The sequence below is a fragment of the Geotrypetes seraphini genome, chromosome 14 (genome assembly GCF_902459505.1).
Source record: "Geotrypetes seraphini chromosome 14, aGeoSer1.1, whole genome shotgun sequence".
NCBI classification, from domain to species: Eukaryota; Metazoa; Chordata; class Amphibia; order Gymnophiona; family Dermophiidae; genus Geotrypetes; species Geotrypetes seraphini.
This window is the reverse complement of record NC_047097.1, coordinates 9,146,726-9,167,110: the sequence shown is the minus strand read 5'-3', so window position 1 is coordinate 9,167,110 and position 20,385 is coordinate 9,146,726. Positions and strand designations below refer to the sequence as shown.

At 44.7% G+C, this 20,385-nt stretch overlaps 1 protein-coding gene across 3 annotated transcripts in view; it reads left to right on the top strand.

Moving 5' to 3' along the window:
* The window catches only part of HEXA (hexosaminidase subunit alpha), a 53,763-nt gene that overhangs the window by 8,839 nt on the left and 24,539 nt on the right, over positions 1-20,385 (top strand). Inside the window, exons 3-7 of one of the 3 annotated variants that reach the window (XM_033919556.1) lie at positions 4,846-4,911; positions 5,252-5,298; positions 7,498-7,608; positions 10,098-10,199; positions 16,234-16,366. In XM_033919556.1, the coding sequence (XP_033775447.1) occupies positions 4,846-4,911; positions 5,252-5,298; positions 7,498-7,608; positions 10,098-10,199; positions 16,234-16,366 (459 nt within the window). The remainder of the gene's footprint in view (positions 1-4,845; positions 4,912-5,251; positions 5,299-7,497; positions 7,609-10,097; positions 10,200-16,233; positions 16,367-20,385) is intronic. The other 2 variants (XM_033919557.1, XM_033919558.1) reach the window with 2 other exon arrangements.

Below are 20,385 nucleotides of genomic sequence, written 5' to 3'. Positions count from 1 at the left end.
CTCCCCAATTGGGTGCAGCAGCACTTCTCTTCCCCTTCCCAACTGGGTGCAGCAGCAGCAACAGTTCTCTTCTCATCCCTCCCAGCTCATACATCCATTGGCAGAGTTGCTAGGCAAGTTGTAAGCTTCCCTCCATCGCTGACCTATCTTCCATAGGTCAGCGACAAAGGGAAGCATACAACTTGTTGCTTTTACGTGCTTCGGGCCTTCCTCGTTGCCAGGTCCTGCCTACTTTCTGTTTTCGCGAAGGCATGACTCGACAGCGAGGAAGGCCCGAAGCAAGTAAAAGCAGCAAGTTGTAAGCTTCCCTCCGGGGCTCTAACTTGTGCGTGCCGGCTTCTCTTCTTTTCCCTCCGAAACCGGAAGTACGTCCCGTGGGGGGGGGGGAGTGAAGAGAAGTTTCTGGCAATCTAATAATGTCAAAGAATGTATACACCAAATTAAAAAGTACTTAATCTCCGGCCATCTCGTGGTGCAGCATCACTAATGTACCCCAAAAGTGGCAGGCATCATTCAGTTAAATGAGAGGCCCCTCAGACCTGCACCACACAAGTTCTAGGCGACTAAGGTATTTTGGAACGGTCAGGGCAAGTTATGGGTTTACACTGAAAACATCCCTTTCTGCCAAACTCACTGAAAGCTCTACACCCCCACCCCCAAGCAAAGACCAGTTAGAGAGAGGGCAGAGAGTCCCTCACCTCGCTTGTTCTTCATGCCATGCTTCCGGGCTGTCGCCAGCTCCTGCTCAATATTTTTCCCAAGTATTCCTGTTTATTGGCTTACATTTCCTTGGTCTCCTGCAGTCGGCCCAAAGCCTCCTGCGGCGTCGGAGCCCCGTGGCTCCGGGAAGAGCCTCCAGTGCCCTTGAAAAGTTTTGTCAGTTTACTCATCTCTCCTCAGTATCGTTGCTGGTATTAACCACAGATGTTACGGAACCCGAATGCAGAGACTACATTCCCGCCTGGACTGTAACACAAACCCACTGAGGAGAACCCAATGGCCAAGTGACTTCCGGAACAGAAGCAACACCTGTGTGGCCGTACAGTGATGTCAGACAAGGAGCAGGTTCTGCCGGGTAGCACGCCTACAACTTGAGTGGGAGGGGCGTGCTGACTTCTCTCAGCGCTAAATTACTCACGTGCTGCATCAACCTGTCAAGTGCGTTTTCACGTTATTGCCGCTTAATATTAGTGAAATTCTGTTCCAAATATCGCATTCTCAGGATTTTCCAGAGGAATTAAATCATCTTTTTTTATTTCTGCTGCTGCTAGCCGAGCGGTTATCTAAATTAGCTGGGCAGAGTGCCCGGCTAAAAGGCCCTGGGGAGAACACTGCTCTTAAATAATCCACCTTGAATCACAAGGTAATGGCAGAATAAAAGTCACTAATGTAATGTAACTGTGGGGCAGCAAGAACCATCGATGCAAGAGGTGAACATTGGCTGTGCAGGTCAGTGCGGGCCGATCGGCACGCTATCATGAAGCAACTCGCCATTCAAATGAATCAGGGGGCTTCCAGATGTTTGTCCAAAATAACTGTACAGCAAACCCTGTTGCGAATGGGACTCCAGAGCAGATGGCTGGTGACTGCACCCATGCTCAGGAGGGTTCATTTAAAAAAAAAAAAACAAAAAAAAACAGCTGCAATTTGCACAGAAATACTGACATTGGACTTGCACCGACTGCCAGAGGGTTACCTTCTCCAATGAGTCACATTTTGAGCTTCATTGAATGGATGGATGTTGTTGTGTCAGGGGTGAAACGCTGGGAACAAACACCCAGCAGACACTGTTGGATGCACACAAGCTGGTGAGAGAAGTGTTATGGTCTGGGGAATGTTTTCTTGGTATGGTCTGGGTCCCTTGATACCTCTGGAAGGCACTCTCAACAGATATGGGTATCTCTCCATCCTGTTCCTCTGGCCGATGAGATTTTTCAACAGGACAATGTGACACGTCGTACCACCAGAATTGTTTGCGAGTGGTTCACAGAGCATGATCGAGACTTTCAGCTACTTCTGTGGCCTCCAAATTCCCCAGACTTAAACCCAATCAAGCACATTTGGGTCCCACCTTGACTGACATGTTCGACAACTGGATCCACCACAATGCACCCTTCAGCAACTATCGGACGCACTATAGTCTACATGGCTTCAGATACCTCTAATAATCATCCAGACTATTATTGAGTTGCTTCCACAGCGTCTGGCTTCCATCCATGCTGACAGGCAGTTATTCTGGATATTAGCAGGTGCTCATAATAATGTGACTTGACCATGTATAATCTAGTTGTTAGAACTTGAATTTCTCTGTGGATTTCAGTCCTATCTTTAGTACTGAAACTCTAAGTGACATTAGACCCTGTCTCAAAAGCTGTCCTTCAGCTGTAATGAACAGTAATAACTACATAAAATTTGAAGTAGTTTTGTTCTATCAACTCGTGGCAATTTTCTGTCTTAACATAAATGCCTGGAAATTGGTATCTGTTTGGATCAACTTTATGCATATACACATACTTATATGTTTCTATTAACTGTACAGGCTGGTCCAGTGGCTGCATGTGCCGGATGGTGTCCCCCAGTAGAGCAGGATGTGGACTAGAGAGTTACCCGAGGACAGAAATCCCACCCGTCCCCGCCAAAATCCCACCCATCTCCACGAGGAATCCCCTCCGTCCCCGCCCATCCCTAGAAACTTCAGAAATAGTTATTTCATTTAATTATGCTACTGAATTAAAGGCTCTGATAGATACCCATTTACAAATAAGCAAAGACACTTTATTAATTTGAAATATTAATTGGGACGAATACATACTTTGTAAACGGGTTTCTTCCATAGCCTCTAATGTAAATATAAAATATAAATACTCAGCTGATGAGAACCCCTAAGCTTTGCAGTTGGCCGGGGGTCCCTTTTGTCAAGCTTGGCAGGCAGCAGTAGCATCCCTGAGTGACAGATCCTGGCACCTCAGTGGCTCATGGATGTTGCCAGCGACTGCTGTGCTTGGTGGATGGGAGTTCTGGCTGTCTCTAAAGGACGTCCTCTGCTGGCGGTGCTTGGGGATCCCCACCAGTCACAGCAAGGGTCAGCAAGTACTTCAACACTGTAGAAATAAAACAAGAAATGCATTTCCTTTTCTTTTGAACACAATACAAAGACATCTGCTATATACATTTCCCAAAGCTAACATATTTTAATCAATAAATACTGTTTTTTACCATTGTTGTCTGGAAACTTATTTTTCCATAAAGTTGGTCCCAATTTCTTTTTTCCGTTTTCCCATCTTCTGTAAATTCTTCTGTTGCTGTCCATTGGGTCCTCCTACCATGGTCCAGCATTTATCCCTTTCTCATCTTTCGCCCCTGCCCACCAGCCCCACACCCAACATTTCTCCTTCTATCACCCCTCTCCAGCACCATGCCACATCTCTCCCTCCATTCCCTTCACCACTATGTCCAACATTCCTCCCTCTTGCATCATTTCAATCTGTCCCACTGTTCCCTTTCCACCACAATATTTCTGCCTCTCATCTGTACCTCTCTCCCTCCCTATGACCAAAAATTCAACTTTCTTCCATTCCCCATGTACACAACCATCTCTTTCCTTCTCACTGACACACCCACACCCAATTCTCCCTTTCTATTTTCTCCCCCACCTCAGCATCTCTTTCCCTCCCTTCCTCTCTCCCAAGTTCATGCCTTGTGTCCAAAAACGCACTTCCTTCCCCCTTTTGTATTCCGCGTTTGCCTCTCATGTTCAGCTTCCTGTCCCTCATTTGCCTCCCACGTTCGACCCTTTCTGTTTCCTGCGTTTGCCTCCCACGTTCGTGTCCAGCCCTCATCTGCCAGCAACTTTCTCATCCAAATGGAGCTCTGGGAGGTAGCTGGAGCTGCGAGGCTCGTCTTCTATTTCCTGCCTGCCCTGCAGCAGCACACATAGCCAACCAGAAGTCTTCCCCGATGTCAGCGCTGACATCGGGGAAGACTTCCGGTCGGCTATGTGTGCTGCTGCAGGGCAGGTAGGAAAAGAAGACGAGCCTTGCAGCTCGAGTTGCATCGAACCCTGCGGGATCCCCGAGACCACGAGGGGGCGTCCCCACGGAATTCCCGCGACCCGAAGGGGGAACCTGTCGGATCCCTGCGGGTCCTGCGGGATTCCCATCGTCCCCGTTCCCGTACAGGTCTCTAATGTGGACAATGAATAAAGCAGGATAAAGGGATCACATCTCGAGAAATGGCTTAGTAGGTGATAGCTAGTTTAAAGATCAGGCAACTCTCTTGCAATTACTATGCACCTTTCTAGCATTCCAAGCAGGCAAATGGAATAAATGCCTAACCACCCTCATCTCTAATTCACTCTCCTACCAAACTTTCAGCAAATCAATCAAAACCTATCTCTTTGATAAATTTCTCTGACTCCCCCTACCTTACATCCCTGTCTTGATCTCTGATATGCCTCCGGATTTACCTGACTTCTCCCGACTTGTTAAGGTAATCTGAATGCCCAAGTTAAACTGAACTCTAAGTTCAACTGAATGTCCTCTTTGTAACACTATTATCTTGTACGCAACATCACTGTCTTATATGTAACATCGCTGTAAATGTACAGTCTCTTCCTCTGTTAACCGCTCTGAACTGCCATGGTACTGCGGTATACAAAAATAAAATTATTATTATTCCCGTGCAGGGTACACAGAAGTCTTTGTACCTGTATTGTGCACACTGGCCCATTTTCAAAGGGAAAGGTCTAGTCTTATCTGTTGGACTCTACAGGGAGTATGAAAATTGTCCCCCTCTTCTGCAGGGAATTGAATGCCTGGTATTGACTAGAAATGTTATATATTTCAGATAAGCTGAGTATCTTAGACCAGGGATTCCTGCTGACTGCTGACGCTGTGTGGGGTGCTCTCAGAGGTAATGCTGCTTGCACTTGCATATTACTGCTTGTTTCCTGTTGGTGATCTGCACAGGGCAGGAGTGTAGGAAGATCGCTTCTGCCCTGGAAGCCTGCTAGACCACCAGGTAAGGCCGGGATGCCTGGAGGGAGGCGGGGGTGGGTCACAGCCAGACGAGAAGATATTTGCGGTTTTTCTCCATTCGCGGTTTTTCTCCATTCGCGGTCTGGCTCTGCCCCTATCCCCCACAAATACCGAGGGAGAAGTGTACTTTCAAAGAGCTGAAAAGATTCAGCATAAGTTGAAAGGGCAGGAAGGAAGGGGGAGATCTTATCTTCTGTGTGTCTTTATTCTCATAGGCCTGGAGACCTTCAGCCAGCTTGTTTGGAGAGCAGTGGATGGCAGTGTACGTATTAATAGCAATCTTTATAGGCTCGACTGGGTCATTTGTTAAGAAGATGGTGGAAGGTACTACTACTACTACTACTTATCACTTATCTAGCGCAGAAAGGCGTATACAGCACTGTACATTTTGACATTTATAGACGGTCCCTGCTCGGAAGAGCTTACAATCTAACTTGAACAAACAAGACATGACATAGAGAGTAGGGATGCAGAACCCAAGGTGAGAGGAGTTAGGAGTCAAAAGCACTCTCAAAGAAGTGGACTTTTAAATGGGCCTTGAACACTGCCAGAGACAGAGCCCTCCTCACATGCCATCAAAGTGTATATTTACCCTCATTTATTTACTCATTGTGTGGCAGGACAAATTCTGGTACACATGTTGTACTTTGCTTTCTCACATGGGAGGTACTTGTTTCCATGTAATAAATTACAGGGATAAAGCAAACTCAAGGCTAGATGCGCTAAAGTTGGAGATCGTCGCTAAACCTGTTTTCACAATGTTAGCAATGATCACTTTTACCGACCCGATGCACAAAACGACTCACCGCGTGTTTTTCCCCTCAATTGCCCATTTTCCAATCCAGCCATGCAAATTAGCTAAAACCCCATGCAAAGTAGTCAAGTGATTGATGCACTAACATATTTGTCTCATAAAAAAAGTGACTGATGTAAAATATCTGTCCCATAAAAAAACAAAAATGAAAAAAAAAGTCCCCCACCACTGATGATGGCCCTCCCCAACAAACCCCCTAAACTGGCACCTTGACCTCCTCCCATGGCAGCAAAAATGGCAGGAAGGATGCCTACTTCCTCCTGCCTGGCCAAATTCCCCCGCGCCATGCCCCCACCTGGTCCTGGACCTCCCCACACCACCAACCCCTCCCCAACCATCCCTTCCCCCCCAAAAAAAAAAAAAAAAAGTAGGAGGAATGCCCACTCCCTCCTGCCACTAGATGCTCCCTTGATTTCCTCTCCCCCTCCCCCTCCCCCCCCCTTTGGTAGACATTGGGAGCTGGAGGGAAGCACAGTCCCTCCAGCTCCAAGGCCTGCATGTGGAAAATGACGGGCCTTCTCCTCCCCAGTGCACTATGTGATGCATGGAGAGGAGTAGTGCTGCCCGATTCACAATTCGAATCGATTCACTGATTCATTTTGGGTGAACTGATTCGAATCGATTTACCCCGACAAAAAATCAGCCTCCCGATTCATTGACTGACCCTCCCCACTCATCCTCTAAAGCAGGATTCTCTGACCAATTCTGGCCAAGCGATAGATACACTACCAAATTTACATGCAAATCATTTGCATGCAAACCCGACAGATCAGCTGCTGTATGGCTTCGGAGTGTCTTCTCTCTGATGCGGTCCCGCCCCTCCTCTGACATCAGAAGACACTCCGAAGCCGTACAGCAGCTGATCTGTCGGGTTTGCATGCAAATGATTTGCATGTAAATTTGGTAGTGTATCTATCGCTTGGCCAGAATTGGTCAGAGAATCGGCCAACAGCGAACCAGTCTGTATTACCGACTGACTTTAGTGTATCCAGCCCTCAGTCCTAGAGTGCCATAGGCAGGTTTAGATTTTCAGTATATCCAACATGAATTTGCATACAGTGGACGTAGTGCATGCAAATTTATCTCGTGCATATTCATTATGGACTAGAGTCGTCTATCTATAAATTATACCTTGACACTGCCATTTCATCAAAGGGACTATGTCACAAAGTTGGGGTGGGCATGCATTACCACTTGTGGTGGAGAGGCTGAACTGATGATACAGTTCTGAAATGGAGAGAGGAGTAGGAAGGAGACTGTGTGTAACACCTTTAGGAGTAAGATTCTGCCGCTAATATTTGAGAGGGACGTACACACTGCTCTCCCCCAACAGTAGTACAAATACTGTATATCGTGCTTCTGCACCACTCCTTCAGTAAGTGTTGGGGAAGGAGGTATAGGATGTCCAGTACCTCAACTTGATGGGTTGTCTTAGAACCTTTTCTCTGGCTCCCTAGACTAGTGTGAGTTCATGAGTTGCATGGGCATACTAGCTGGAGTGGGCAGACACAAACTGGGCAAAAGTGGGGGGAAGGGATGCAAGCATGTATCATTTAACCCCTATTTTGAATTTGTAATTACAGAAGGAGGGGGCTTGAGATGTACTTGAGGTTTGTCAGTTTGAATTTATCTTGTGGTTTTGTGCAGTACTTTATAAACAAGACAAAGATCATTGACTATCCCCGCTTTGCTCATCGTGGATTGCTGCTGGACACATCCCGCCATTATCTGCCTGTTGAATCTATTCTCCAGACTCTGGTATGCCTGTCTTTTTCTATGACTTGCTGTCACTGGTGAGCCTCTCTTTCATATTTGCCTTCTCCCTCTGTCTCACTTGTTAAGAAATTTGCATGACACTTTTGGCCTAAATTCACTAACTTACCGCTCTGTGGGCGATCCGATCCGTGGCCGGGTGACCAATTCACAACGAGTCTGCATGCAAATTGACTCAATCAGAGGCACGCCCCACAGCAACTGCACGGGTCGCTGCAGAGCGATCCAGACGCATGTGCAGACCATCTTCTTTGCCTGTAGATGGTCTGCGCATGCGCTTGGTCTCCTGACTTCCCTCTCGCCGGAGAGGGTAAGTTCATTTTCAGAGTGCTCTAGTCATGACCACGGGGGAAAGCAGATGTGTATCTTCTGATATTAGTTCCAGCTCAAGGAAGAGCAAAGCCGTAACTCTCCCTTGCCTAGGCACAACCCCAAAACTGATGATGAGACTGCAGTGCAAGCCTGTGATTTTAACCCGCAGGTGTTCTGGAGAGTCAGGGCGGCAGAGAGCAGGACAGTCAGAAACGATGTGAGCGACTGGTCCTCATCAGTTGCTTCTTTTTTGATCGGCCAGCCCAGTCAGTGTTCCTGAAATTGTTTAGTGAATCGCTGCCTTCCTACTTTTTGCATGCCATTCCCCTTATTTGCATGCACGGATCGGGAGGAAGGTTAGTGAATCAGGTGTGGGGGCCCCAAACTGGTCGGGGCACAATTGGTAAGGTTAGTGAATCTAGGCCTAAAGAGGTCAGTGTACCTAAAGTGATCAGTGGAAGGAGTTACAAAGTACAGGAGAGAAAAGAATTATAAGGTTTTAGTAATGGAAAAGAGGCTATCAAACAAGCATATTATGAGGTGATATCTCATAAGATATCATTTATAATAACTTTCTTTGCTAACCTCTTGTTTTTGTATGTTCATTTGGAAACAGCCCTCCTTAAGAACATAAGAATGTAAGAATAGCCTTACTAGGTCAGACCAATGGTCCATCATGCCCAGTAGCCCGTTCTCACGGTGGCCAATCCAGATCACTAGAACCTGACTAAAACCCAAGGAGTAGCAACATTCCATGCTACCGATCCAGGGCAAGCAGAGGCTTCCCCCATGTCTTTCTCAATAACAGACTATGGACTTTTCCTCCAGGAACTTGTCCAAACCTTTCTTAAAACCCGCTCCGCTATCCGCTCTTGTTCATTTGGAAATAGCCCTCCTTTGACACGTTTTGCTACTATAATGTATTCTTACTTCCCCAGAGTTGTATGGAGGATTTCTGGGAAGTCTCTTCTCTTTCAGATTTGGGAATCTAATCTCTGATACTTTTGTAATTTCCATTTCTGTTTCTCTTTTTCTGTTGTTGTATTACATGTGGCGCTAGGACCCTTTCACTTGCTCTGTTCTCGCATTTTTGAATCTACATTTCTCTGATATATTACATAGGATTGTTTATGATTTTATCTGGTTTGCAGAGTTTGGCCAGCCTAGAACAGAATTTATGAAGTTAGACTAGCACATAATAGTCATTTTTTAAAATATACTTTCATTGTGTAATATTTGCAAGTAGTTTTTCCTTGTACATTACTTGTCGCCCTGGGATAAATGTAGCTAAACATGGAGTCTTGGATTTCCATGTGGCTGTTTCTTAGGGGGTGGGTGCTCAGTATTGTTGGGATTAGAATAGGTTTCTGTTGGGTACAATGCACATGAGCCTTTATTCTTATTTTATTATGTATGTAATGTTGTGATCCGCCTTGCATAAAGGCAAAATATAAATTATAAACTGTAAATAAAATATTCTCAACTAACTTGGGATTTTTTCCCCCTATTTTTTTTTATTTTAATTCTTGGCCCTGTCATTGAAGTGGCAGTTCTAGGTTGGGGGTAACACACTAGGGCTCCTTTCTGATCCCTGAGTCAGCCAGTCACAAGGTGTTACTATTGTAACTGGCCTGGCCTACAAATTAAATCAGGTGCGCATTGCTATCAATCCCCCAGACTGTGTCTTGAATTTGTGGTCACAAGGTAGAGAATAGTTCAGTTTAGGGCTCTATGGGACTCCAGCTTTTTCTTGTTTTGTGGATCAGACAACAATCACCTCTCTCAATATGAGGTATACTGGTGTAGCAGCTGTTCCAGTTTTATAGAGAGAGTGACTACTATTTGGTTTCTGATTTTTTTTTAAGTTAGGCTTGTTTTTTTAAAGATGCATGGTAGTTTCAGGAATGTGTAACATTGTTAAATGAGTGATAGCAGAATATGAAATGTTTAGGAGGGTAAAGGGAAAATTCAGGTGATTATTTTACACCCATTGTTTGGGGTGTTTCTGCAGATGCTGTATTTAGTTTACCCTTCTCCATCCATCCAGCTGGTTTGAGCTTTGTAACATTAAATGTATTGATATCTGGGCTTGCATGTAGTGTTTACTGGCCTGGGGCTTGTGATGCCTGGGTATTAATCATACTTTCTGTTTGACTTTGCAGGATGGTATGGCTTATTCCAAGTTCAATGTATTTCACTGGCACATCGTGGATGATCCGTCATTCCCATATGAGAGCATCTTGTTCCCTCAGCTCAGCAAGAAGGTTCTTACTCTCTACAGCTAACCATTTCACCAAATTTAAATGTGCTTGAAATAAATATATTTGTCTTTAACTCCTTTCATTGAGCTGAAATAGCAAGACAGCTTGGAGACTGTTGAAGCACACAACTATTTTTGTATGGTAACATGCACATCATCTTCCTTCCTCACTTGTCAACTATATCTATGTATTATATAAGGAGAGAGATGCCTTCTACCACTCTGTACTTGGGCAGACTGTTTATTAGGGTGGTAGGTCCTGGGAGGAGTCATATAGGGTCCTGTGGCCTCACTTATTCAACAACCCTACTGCACTTGAATTTCTTAAGTTGTGTTTAGACTGTGATGAAACTCTTGTCCTCTTCTTTTTCATGGGAAATGGGATAGAACACTCCAACCTTGAGACAAATAATCTTTTTTTATTTATATAAATTCAAAATAAATACAGAAACACATGAATAAAAACACATGCATAAAAAATCCTATAAATGTAATGTCCTTACGTTGAAAGGATCCAATTGTTGATCCGACACGGGCCATGTTTTGGCCCCCAGGCATAGACCTGCCTCAAGGGTGCGTCTGTTGGTCTGGCGTAGCACTCTGTCAAGAGGCTCCGCTTTGCTCAGTCCCTCTGGGGTCAGGCCACTCTTTTCTCTAGACTGGTCACTTAGTTCCAAATTGTCTGCTTTCACCAGAGCTTTGCACAGTACAATCACCAATCAATGGCTGTCGGTCCCTCTGACATCACAGCGGGAGAGCAACAGGCTTTTTTAACATGGGTTTTTGTTCCTTTTACTTTGTTCTATATTTGCGCTTTTTTTCCTTGCCATCATTGTGCCCTTTTCCCTTGTCGAATTCTGCCGATGCTGAGAGATGAGAGTAGAAACACAGAAAAGTGACAGCAGATAAAAACCCACTGGAGCTGGATTGTAACAGGGAGCGCACGTGTTGATGGTAAACTTAGTTTCTGACAGTCAGGTCTGATGTAGAGAGCTGCACGGGAACGGGGATGACGGGAATCCCGCGGGACCTGCGGGGATCCCGCGGGTTCCCCCTTTGGGTCACGGGGATCCCGTGGGGACGCCCCCTAGGGTCGCGGGGATCCCGTGGGGACGCCTCCGAGGGTCGCGGGGTTCCTGCGGGGTTGGATCGCAGCGGGGTTGGTCGAGCCGCGAGGGTAGTCTCCTTCTCCTTACCTGCCCTGTCGCAGCACACATCCGACCGGAAATCTTCCCGATGTCAGCGCTGACGTCGGAGGGAGGGCTTAAGCAAAGCCCTCCCTTCCTCCGACGTCAGCGCTGACATCAGGAAGACTTCCGGTCGGCTGTGTGCGGCAGGGCAGGTAGGAAGAAGGCAATGGCGTACGAAAGAGGGGGGAGGGGGCGGTCCGCCCTGGAGAATGTGCACAGCCGGTCAGGTCCCCCGATCGACCGACAACAGGCCCGGCCGACAAATCTCCCTGCCCTGTAGCCGCGAATCTAAATTACCTCTTACAGCAGCTTCACTACTCCAGCTGCTGTAAGAAGGTAATTTAGATTCGCGGCTACAGGACAGGGAGATTTGTCCGACCGGGCCTGTTCTGTTGTCGGTCGGGTGCAAAAGCGCCACAAAGGTGGAGGCAGGGAGGGAGGAAAGGTGGAGTGGAGAAGAAAAGACGCTTAAGGGGGGAGAAGGCCGCTGAAAGTACTGGGGAAGACAAATGGGTGAACGCTGAAAGGACATGGGGTAAACGGGAGGAAGGGGGGGAAGGACCCTGAAAGCACTGGGGAAGACAAAGGGGTGGAGAATGCCACTGAAAGGACATGGGGAAGACAAAGGGGGGAGAAGGCCGCTGAAAGGACATGGGGAAGGCAGAGAGGGGAGAAGGATGCTGCCTGACAGGACATGGGAAAGATGGTGGGGGAGAAGGACACTGAAAGGAAATGGGGAAGAGGGAATGGGAAGAAGACGCTGGCAGAGAAGAAGACAGAGGTGCCAGACTATGGGGGGAGCGGAGGGAAAAAGATGGGTGCCAGACCAATTTGGGAGGGGGGAGAAAGGGAGAGGCACAGTAACAGAGCAAATGGAAGACACAGAGAGAAGAGAGGCAGTGGATGGAAGGAATTGAATGAGAACATGAAGAAAGCAGAAACCAGGCAATAAAGGTAGGAAAAAAATTATTATTATTTTTTTTTTTTGCTTAAGGATAAAATAGTATATTAGTTGTGTTGATAAAAATTTATAAACATTAGAGGCTCTGGTAGAAACCCATTTACAAAGTATGTATTCTTCCCAATTAATATTTCCAAATTAATAAAGTCTTTTTGCTTATTTTTAAATGGGTTTCTACCAGAGCCTTTAATTCAGTAGCATAATTAAATGAAATAACTATTTCTGTAGTTTATAGGGACAGGTGGGGACGGAGGGGATTCCTCGCGGGGACGGGTGGGGACGGAGGGATTCCTCGCGGGGACGGGTGGGGACGGGTGGGAGTCCTCACGGGGACGGGTGGGGACGGGTGGGACTTTGGCGGGGACGGGTGGGGACGGGTGGGATTTCTGTCCCCGCGCAACTCTCTAGTCTGATGAGAATTCTACAGTGAGTGCAGCTTGATAACACTGTGGTGTCAAAGAGGCATTAACGTGCAGAAATCGTTATTGAGACTGCTTAAGAAGCTTAGCAAGTGGTGATGCTCCTGTGTTGGCCAGGTCATATGTCCAGAGCAGGGTGAGGAGGGGAAAGAACTATCAGTTGATAGCTTTAGAATTCTGACGATGTACTTAAGGGAGGGACTCTGAAGATGCATCTGATTTATGGTGTAAGGAGGACTCTTGGCACGAATTCACCAACCTGCGGCCTGACCCGGGCAGGTCCGACGAATTCTGCACAACAAAATATGCAGATGGGGGCGATTGGAGTAATGCTTCCATCTGCAGGCACAGATCGCTGTTGTGTGATCCCCGCGCATGCTCAAGACCATCTGTAGATGGTCTGCGCATGCGCTAGACCTCCAGGCCCGGCATAGATTTTTTTTTGTCTTCTCTTTTAATGTTAGGAGCCCGTGGTTTTAACCCGCTTAAGGCCCATGGGTTAAAACTACGAGCTTACACTGCGGGAAAGGGTGGGAGTCAGGGAAGGCAGTTGTTCGGGACAGGCAGGCGATTGGGCAGGCCTGTGATCCAGGGCAGCGGGAGAGTCGGGGCTGCAGGAGGCTTTCGGGGCCGTTTTTTTATTTTTTTATGCTGCTTTTTTCATCGGAGCAGAGCAGGCAGGAGAAGAGCATCGGGGCGGCAGGCAGGAGAGATTTGGGGCGGCAGAGAGCAGGGCTGGAGAGTCGGAAAGACGTTTTCGATTAGTCCCCAGCAGTCGCTACTTGAGATGATCGGCCTGCCCAGTCGGATTGTGAAAAAAGTGTTGTGAATCGTGTCTCTGCCTACTTTGCATGCATTTCTCCTCATTTGCATGCACAGGATTCAAATTGGATCGCAGGAGATGTTAGTGATTGGGGACCGAGGGAAATCTGGTCGCAAAGGGGTCGCAAACCGATCAGTACACGATCGGTTTGCTTTGTGAATCTAGCCCTTGGTTTTCTGGGACGACACAAGAATTAGGAAATACACCATAATGCCAAAAACTATGGTGGAGAATTTGCATCTAGTGTACTTAATTTGGACGTGTTCCCCCCTCCCAATTTTATTGAAGCTTTTTTGGTTTTAACTATTTAGCTTATTCTTTTCAACCCCAAGGGTAGTTGGAAAGAGTTATACAGAAGCTGTCAAATGTCTGTCTGGGGGCAAAATAACTCTAAAAATTTAGCTGCATGAAACTTGGAGGAACTATAAGGTGAAGAGAGAGACTTGAATTTGAAAAGATCAGATCAGATCTGGAGGATCCAGAGAAATAAGCCCTCCCCAAAGTGGCCCAGTGCATTCTGTGGCAGAAGCAGTTCAGCATCTGCAGCAGTGTCTCGCAAACGTCTGGAAGCCGTGGCACTCTAAACCCTGTGCTGTGGCTGGTGGGCATCTGGAAATGTGCGGACGTCGACACGATGGTGTCATGTGCATGTGTGAAGGACGTCCAAACGGGGCCCTGAGCCACCAGTGGGGGGATGCTGGAAGAGGAGAGGCACTGGCGCTGGCTCATTGCCTACAGAATATGCCTCTTGACGCGAGAGGCACGTCCTGTAGGCAGTCAGCCGGCACCTTGCCAGCGTCTCGAGGCACACCCAGAATCTCACCGTGGCACACAATTTACAATACACTGGTCTACAGCTTTGAAACTACATACTCTGTGAGAGACTGAGATCATATCCTGGTTTAGGAGTGAGGAATAAGGTTCATTACTGTATTGATTTATCCAAAACTAATCCAGCTTTGAGACATTGGCCCTGATTCACTAAAGTCAGGGATCTTCGCTATACCTGTTTTCACAGGTTTAGCGATGATTGCTGCTAACCGACCTGATTCACAAAATGGCCCACCTTTCTGAAGGGACACGTCTTGTAGTTTTCCATAGAATGTGTTTGAATCTGTAAGAAAACCAGACCCTGTTTGTTTTTCCTTCTCTGAAAATAGTACAAGGACATTTATGTTTAATAAGATATGTGTGTTATCTTGTTGTGAAGTGACTTCAATTGTTTTTATAAGCCGTATTTGCAAACAGAAGAGGCTTTGCTGGCCAAGGCTCTTCTGACCTTTTGGACTCCAGTCTTGAGATAGAAAAAATGCTGATTTCTTTAAAGTTTCATGTGACCTGTGTTCATATATGGTTTGTGTTTACGTCACATGCTGACAACACTGATTCATGTAGAATGATATAAAAGAGATGTAAAGCTCACAATAAATTGGACATGTTTTGGAAGATGATTTCTGGTCTTTAAGATATGTCCCCAGGTACCTGACTTCCAAATGACAGAGACAGAGAAAGTATGGGGCAGGAATTGGGACCTAATCCTTTTCACTTTCCTCCTCGATCGCCCATTTCCCGATCCAGCCATTCAAATTTGTAAAACCCCATGCAAAATAGCCAAGTGATTGATTCACCAACAGTTGCTTGGCTATTTTCAATCGGGTTTTACGATCCTAAAATCCAACTGCTGTAGACCTAAGGAAGTCCCTGATTAGCCAAAACAATGGTTTCAGACTGCGGGGGAAGGGGGGCCTGACAGCAGGAGGGAGTAGGCAATCCTTCTGCCATATCAGTTTGGCGCAGAGGGGGGCGATGGCAGGAGGGGAGTGGGCATCACCCCTGCCATATTCACGCGGGGATGGGGGGAGTGTGTGGTGTTGTGGCAATTGTTGGGGGAGGGGGGGGCGCGATTGTCGGCAGGTCGTTGGGGAGGGCCGGCAGTGGGTGACTTTAAATTTTTTTTTTTTTTTTAATGGGACAGATATTTTGTATGTGTAATACATGCAAAATATCTGTACCATTTTTTTTATTTTTTAACCCGGCAGACCTGTCTGTAACACAGTTGCCAACAGGTCTAGAGCAGTCAGGTTTTTAGGATCGTAAAACCAGATGAAAAATAGCCAAGCAATGTAAGTGAATCAGTCGCTTGGCTATTTTGCATGGGGTTTTACTAATTTGCATGGCCAGATCGGAAAATGGGCGATTGAGGGGGAAAACACGAGGTGGGCCGTTTTGTGAATTGATTTAGTTGGCAGCGATCAGATTTAGCGACGATCGCCGACTTTAGTGAATCGGAGCCCTAGTTTCTTCCTTCTACTTAGCACCAGCATTAGTGATGTGAGGGAGGTGACTACTTTAGTGGCAGCTCTGAGGGAGGGGGATAAACAGGTAGCGGTGGCAGCGGTAGGCAGAGGCAGCTTGGCATGGCGATTGCCAGAGGGAGAGAAAGTGTAAGGTGGCCTGAGGGGGAATTTGCAGTAATAGACCAGTAGGCACTGCAGGACAAGAAACTGGGGAAGTTGCCAAAGGATCATAAAAATCGGCAGTTCTTTCCGATTTCTGGGATTAAGCTAAGGAGACAAAGACTGAAATAATACAAAGAGCAAAGCAAAGCATAAAGATGACTTCTGGAACTTGATTTCTGCTTCCAGGGCGCATACAACCCTAAGACCCATATTTATACCACTAGTGATGTGAAGACTGTGATAGAATACGCCCGGCTGCGTGGGATTCGGGTGATTTCTGAGTTTGACACTCCTGGACACACCCAGTCCTGGGGCAAAGGTAATGAGTCTGATTAAATTTATGGCACTGTAATAGAAATGAAAAAGGGCAGAAATTAAATGGACATTTTATGATCCTTATTGGCTATCATTTCTGAATGATAACCTGCGTTATGTCTCTTTTAAAAAATCCCTGAAAACCTATCTTTTTAAAGATGCTTTTAATCTATGATTTTCTTAACCAAAACTTCCTTTTAACTTGCTATTTTAAAGTCCTATTTCCCTTATGTTATTTTCCTTTATATGTTTCTTAACTCTTAAAAAGAAATTGTAACTTCTCCCTTTTTTCCTCCCTATTCGTGTATTGTCTTTTTTTTATTATTATTTTGTTTTTAATTTATTACTGTATTACTTGTTATATTTTAAATTTGTATTGTACATCGCCTAGGAAATTAAATAGGTGATTTATCAATAATTAATAAAACTTGAAACTATTTGGTTAAAAGCATAAGCATTTCTACACTGAGTCAGAATAAAGTTCCATCAAATGGTATCCTTTCTGCAAGAGTGTCCAATCCAGGCCACAAATACCTGAGAGGTTCCCATAAAGTGGAAAGATTTTCTGCTGCTTAGCCCAGGGATAAACCGTGGCTTTCCCCAGGCCTGCATTAATGGTTATAAACTTTTTTCTAGGAGCTTGTTCATACTTAAATCCAGCTATGCTAACTGTTTATTTACCAAATTCTCTGGAAATGAGTTCCTCAGCTTAATGATGTATAAAGTGGAAAAAAAATATTTTATTTGTTTTAGGTATACTACTTCATTGCACATCCTTTTGCCTTTGTACTTTTTGAAAGAATTGCTCTAAATTCCTAATAAGATCTGTTTTGAAATATATTTATTTATAAACTAGTCTTTAAGCCTGTTACATTAACGGGTGCTAGAATAGATGTCTGTCTTTCTTTCTTTTTCTCTCTCTGGCCTCTTTCTTTCTCTCTCTCTCCTTGGCCGCTTTCTGTCTTTTTCTTTCTTTCTGTCTCTCTCCTTGGCCATTTTCTTTCTGTCTGTCTTTCTTTATTTCTGTCTCTCTCTCTTTCCTCGGCTGTCCACCACCACCCCTTCCCTGCTCTCCCTGTCCAGCAATAGCCCTTCTCCCTTCATTTTACCTCCCCCCTGTCCAGCAGCACCTCTTCCCTGCTCTCCCTGTTCATCAATACCTGCTCCCAAACCGCGGCTGCTTCTGTTGCTTGGTCCTCTTAGAGTGAGTGAGGGCAGGAGGGGGGGGGGGAGTCGCCGGTGTGTTCTCCGCCTCCTTGCGTCCGAGGTCGCCATTTCAAACTCCGCATGCGTAGTAGGAGCCAGAAAACCGCCACAGGCTGGTTCTAATGGTACGGAGCTACGGATCACTGATGCAGGGATCACGAAGTTTGAAGTACGCATGCGCGCTTAGGGTTCTATTATATGGTTTACAAAAATAGTTTACAAAAAAACATACAAATACATATGTAAACCGCCTAGGGTAAGACGGCATAGAAATTTTAAAAATAAATAAATAGTAGTAGTAATGCAAGACAGTGGGGTCCTTTTATTAAGGCATGCTAAAAATTAGTACACGCTAAATGCTAAGGCATCCATTATATTCTATGGGCGCCCTAGCATTTAGCATGCGCTAAATCAGTTAGCGCACCTTAATAAAAGGATCCCAATACAAATAGATAGTGATATATAAAATCATTTTATCACAGCATCATAAGTAAAATTCTCGTACATACAATAATTACATCACAAACTTGCACAGATATGTTTTCAAAGATTTATTGAAACCATTTTTATAACATAATACAGTGTCCTTAATGCCCTCCTAAACTTTGTAGTAACATTATTCCAAATGTGGAGGTCATCCAGCAAGATAAACTAATTTATTCTGGAATCTCATTTATGCAACAAACTAAACAATGAACTGCATTAACTTGACTCCTGTCATCATTACTGTCAGTATATATGTTTTCAATCACATGGATGGATAACCCTCCCATTACATGTTCAAATTAGTTCCTTCCCACTACACCTAGAGATCTCAAAAGAAGTTGTGTTCTTAAGTAAAGTGTAATTAATAGCACCGGGCCCAGATGATCATCACCCTTTGGTGACAGTATGTTATAAGACCTAACCGGAGAGCTTCAACCCTTAGAGCTCCCCAGAAAAAGGGACCGGCAATCATACAATAATCTTTGATTTAATCCTCATTTCATACATCTCTTCCCACAAACCCCCCCCTCCCCACCTTGCTGCAACTTTGAGTGTGAAAGAAGAGGTTTCAGGAGTGTTACATCATCTCCGCTGGTAAGTTCAACCCTAGGTCTTATGGTACTGGTGTTAAGATATCACCAATCTGGTTTAAGATGTGGCTTCTAATCCTTGGGTTTAGTGATTCTATGTAAAAAAAACCAAATTCCTCCTTCTAGAGATGGAAAAAAACCATCTATCACTGAACTAGAATTAAATACAATCAAGTACCCAATGCAAAACACACTCAAAATCCTGGGAATACAACTTGACAGAAATTGCACAATGCAGACTCATATCCACAAAATCATCCAAAGAGCATTCTTCACTATGCGTAATCTGAGAAAAATAAGAAAATACTTCAACAAAGATCAATACAAGTTATTGGTACAATCCCTGGTACTAAGTATGTTAGATTATTGCAACAGCCTCTACTTGTCTTGCCCAAACTATATGTTAAGGCAACTGCAGTCGGTTCAGAACACGGCCCTCAGACTAATCTACTCCCTTGGCAAATATGACCACATCACCAACGCATACCTAGACTCACACTGGCTACCAATAAAAGCAAGATCCCAGTTCAAATTCTACTGTCTACTATACAAAGTAACACACGGAACAGCACCCATATACCTAAATAACAGACTACACCGTAACCTATCTCATAGATTAAGGAGAACTCGGAGCCTATTCATTCACCCCCCTCTCAACGGAACAAGACGAAAGAAAATATACGACAGCCTTTTAGCGACACAAGCAGCAAAGATTGATCCCACCATCAACAATCTACTGATAAATTCAACAGACATCAAAATATTCCGAAAAGAAATCAAAACTCATCTCTTCAAAAAACACTTTCCATCATCATAACCCCTCAACAACAATAGAAAATACTCTCATGACCACCACCATCACCACCATAGCAATACATCAGAACCCTGACTTTTATTATTTCTATTCATCACAACAACCTACCAGAACCCTGACTTTATTATATCTACTCATCACAAATACTTATCACAATCTACTATTAGCTTTCAAGTTCTTCCGAAAAACCCAGATCAATAACTGTATCTTGACACATTCTTGAATCTATGTACTGCACCGCTACTGGAAATGTCCAGTCTTATAAATTGTAATCCGCTTAGAACCGCAAGGCACAAGCGGAATATAAATCACTAATGTAATGTAATGTAATGTAAGCCCCCCAAATAGAGTAAAATATTTTCTGACATTTAAAGGAAAGGCGTAAGTCTCTAGGTTCCATCATCAAGAGCTCGTGAAGCATCCCACAATGCATGCTTTCATTACCCAAACCCTGGATCCCTTACCCTCGACTCTGGCCTCCTATGACTTTGATATATTCTTTTAAAAAAATTGATAGGATTACTCCCTATTGTGTTCAGCTTCGTTGGCTAACCGTCGAGGCCAGGATTTTCTTCAAACTGCTGCTTAATACATAAAATTATTCATGGGACAGCTCCACTTTGTTTTTACTAATAGTAGTTCTGTATTCTAAATAGAACTTTTCAAAATTAGCTTTTTCATCTTGCAAGGGTTTAGAATCTAAAATAATTTTCTCTACATTATTTTCATAACAAGCAGCTAAGATTTGGAATTCTTCATCTGATCAAGTCATTTTCATGACAAATTATGTTTCCTTTGAAGTATCAAGATTATTTTAAGATTTTAATACATTTATATACTGCCACTCTAACATTCTCAGTGGTTTGCAGAGATTATATACATAATTAAAACCATTACAAAAACAAATTAAGACACACCCAAACTGTC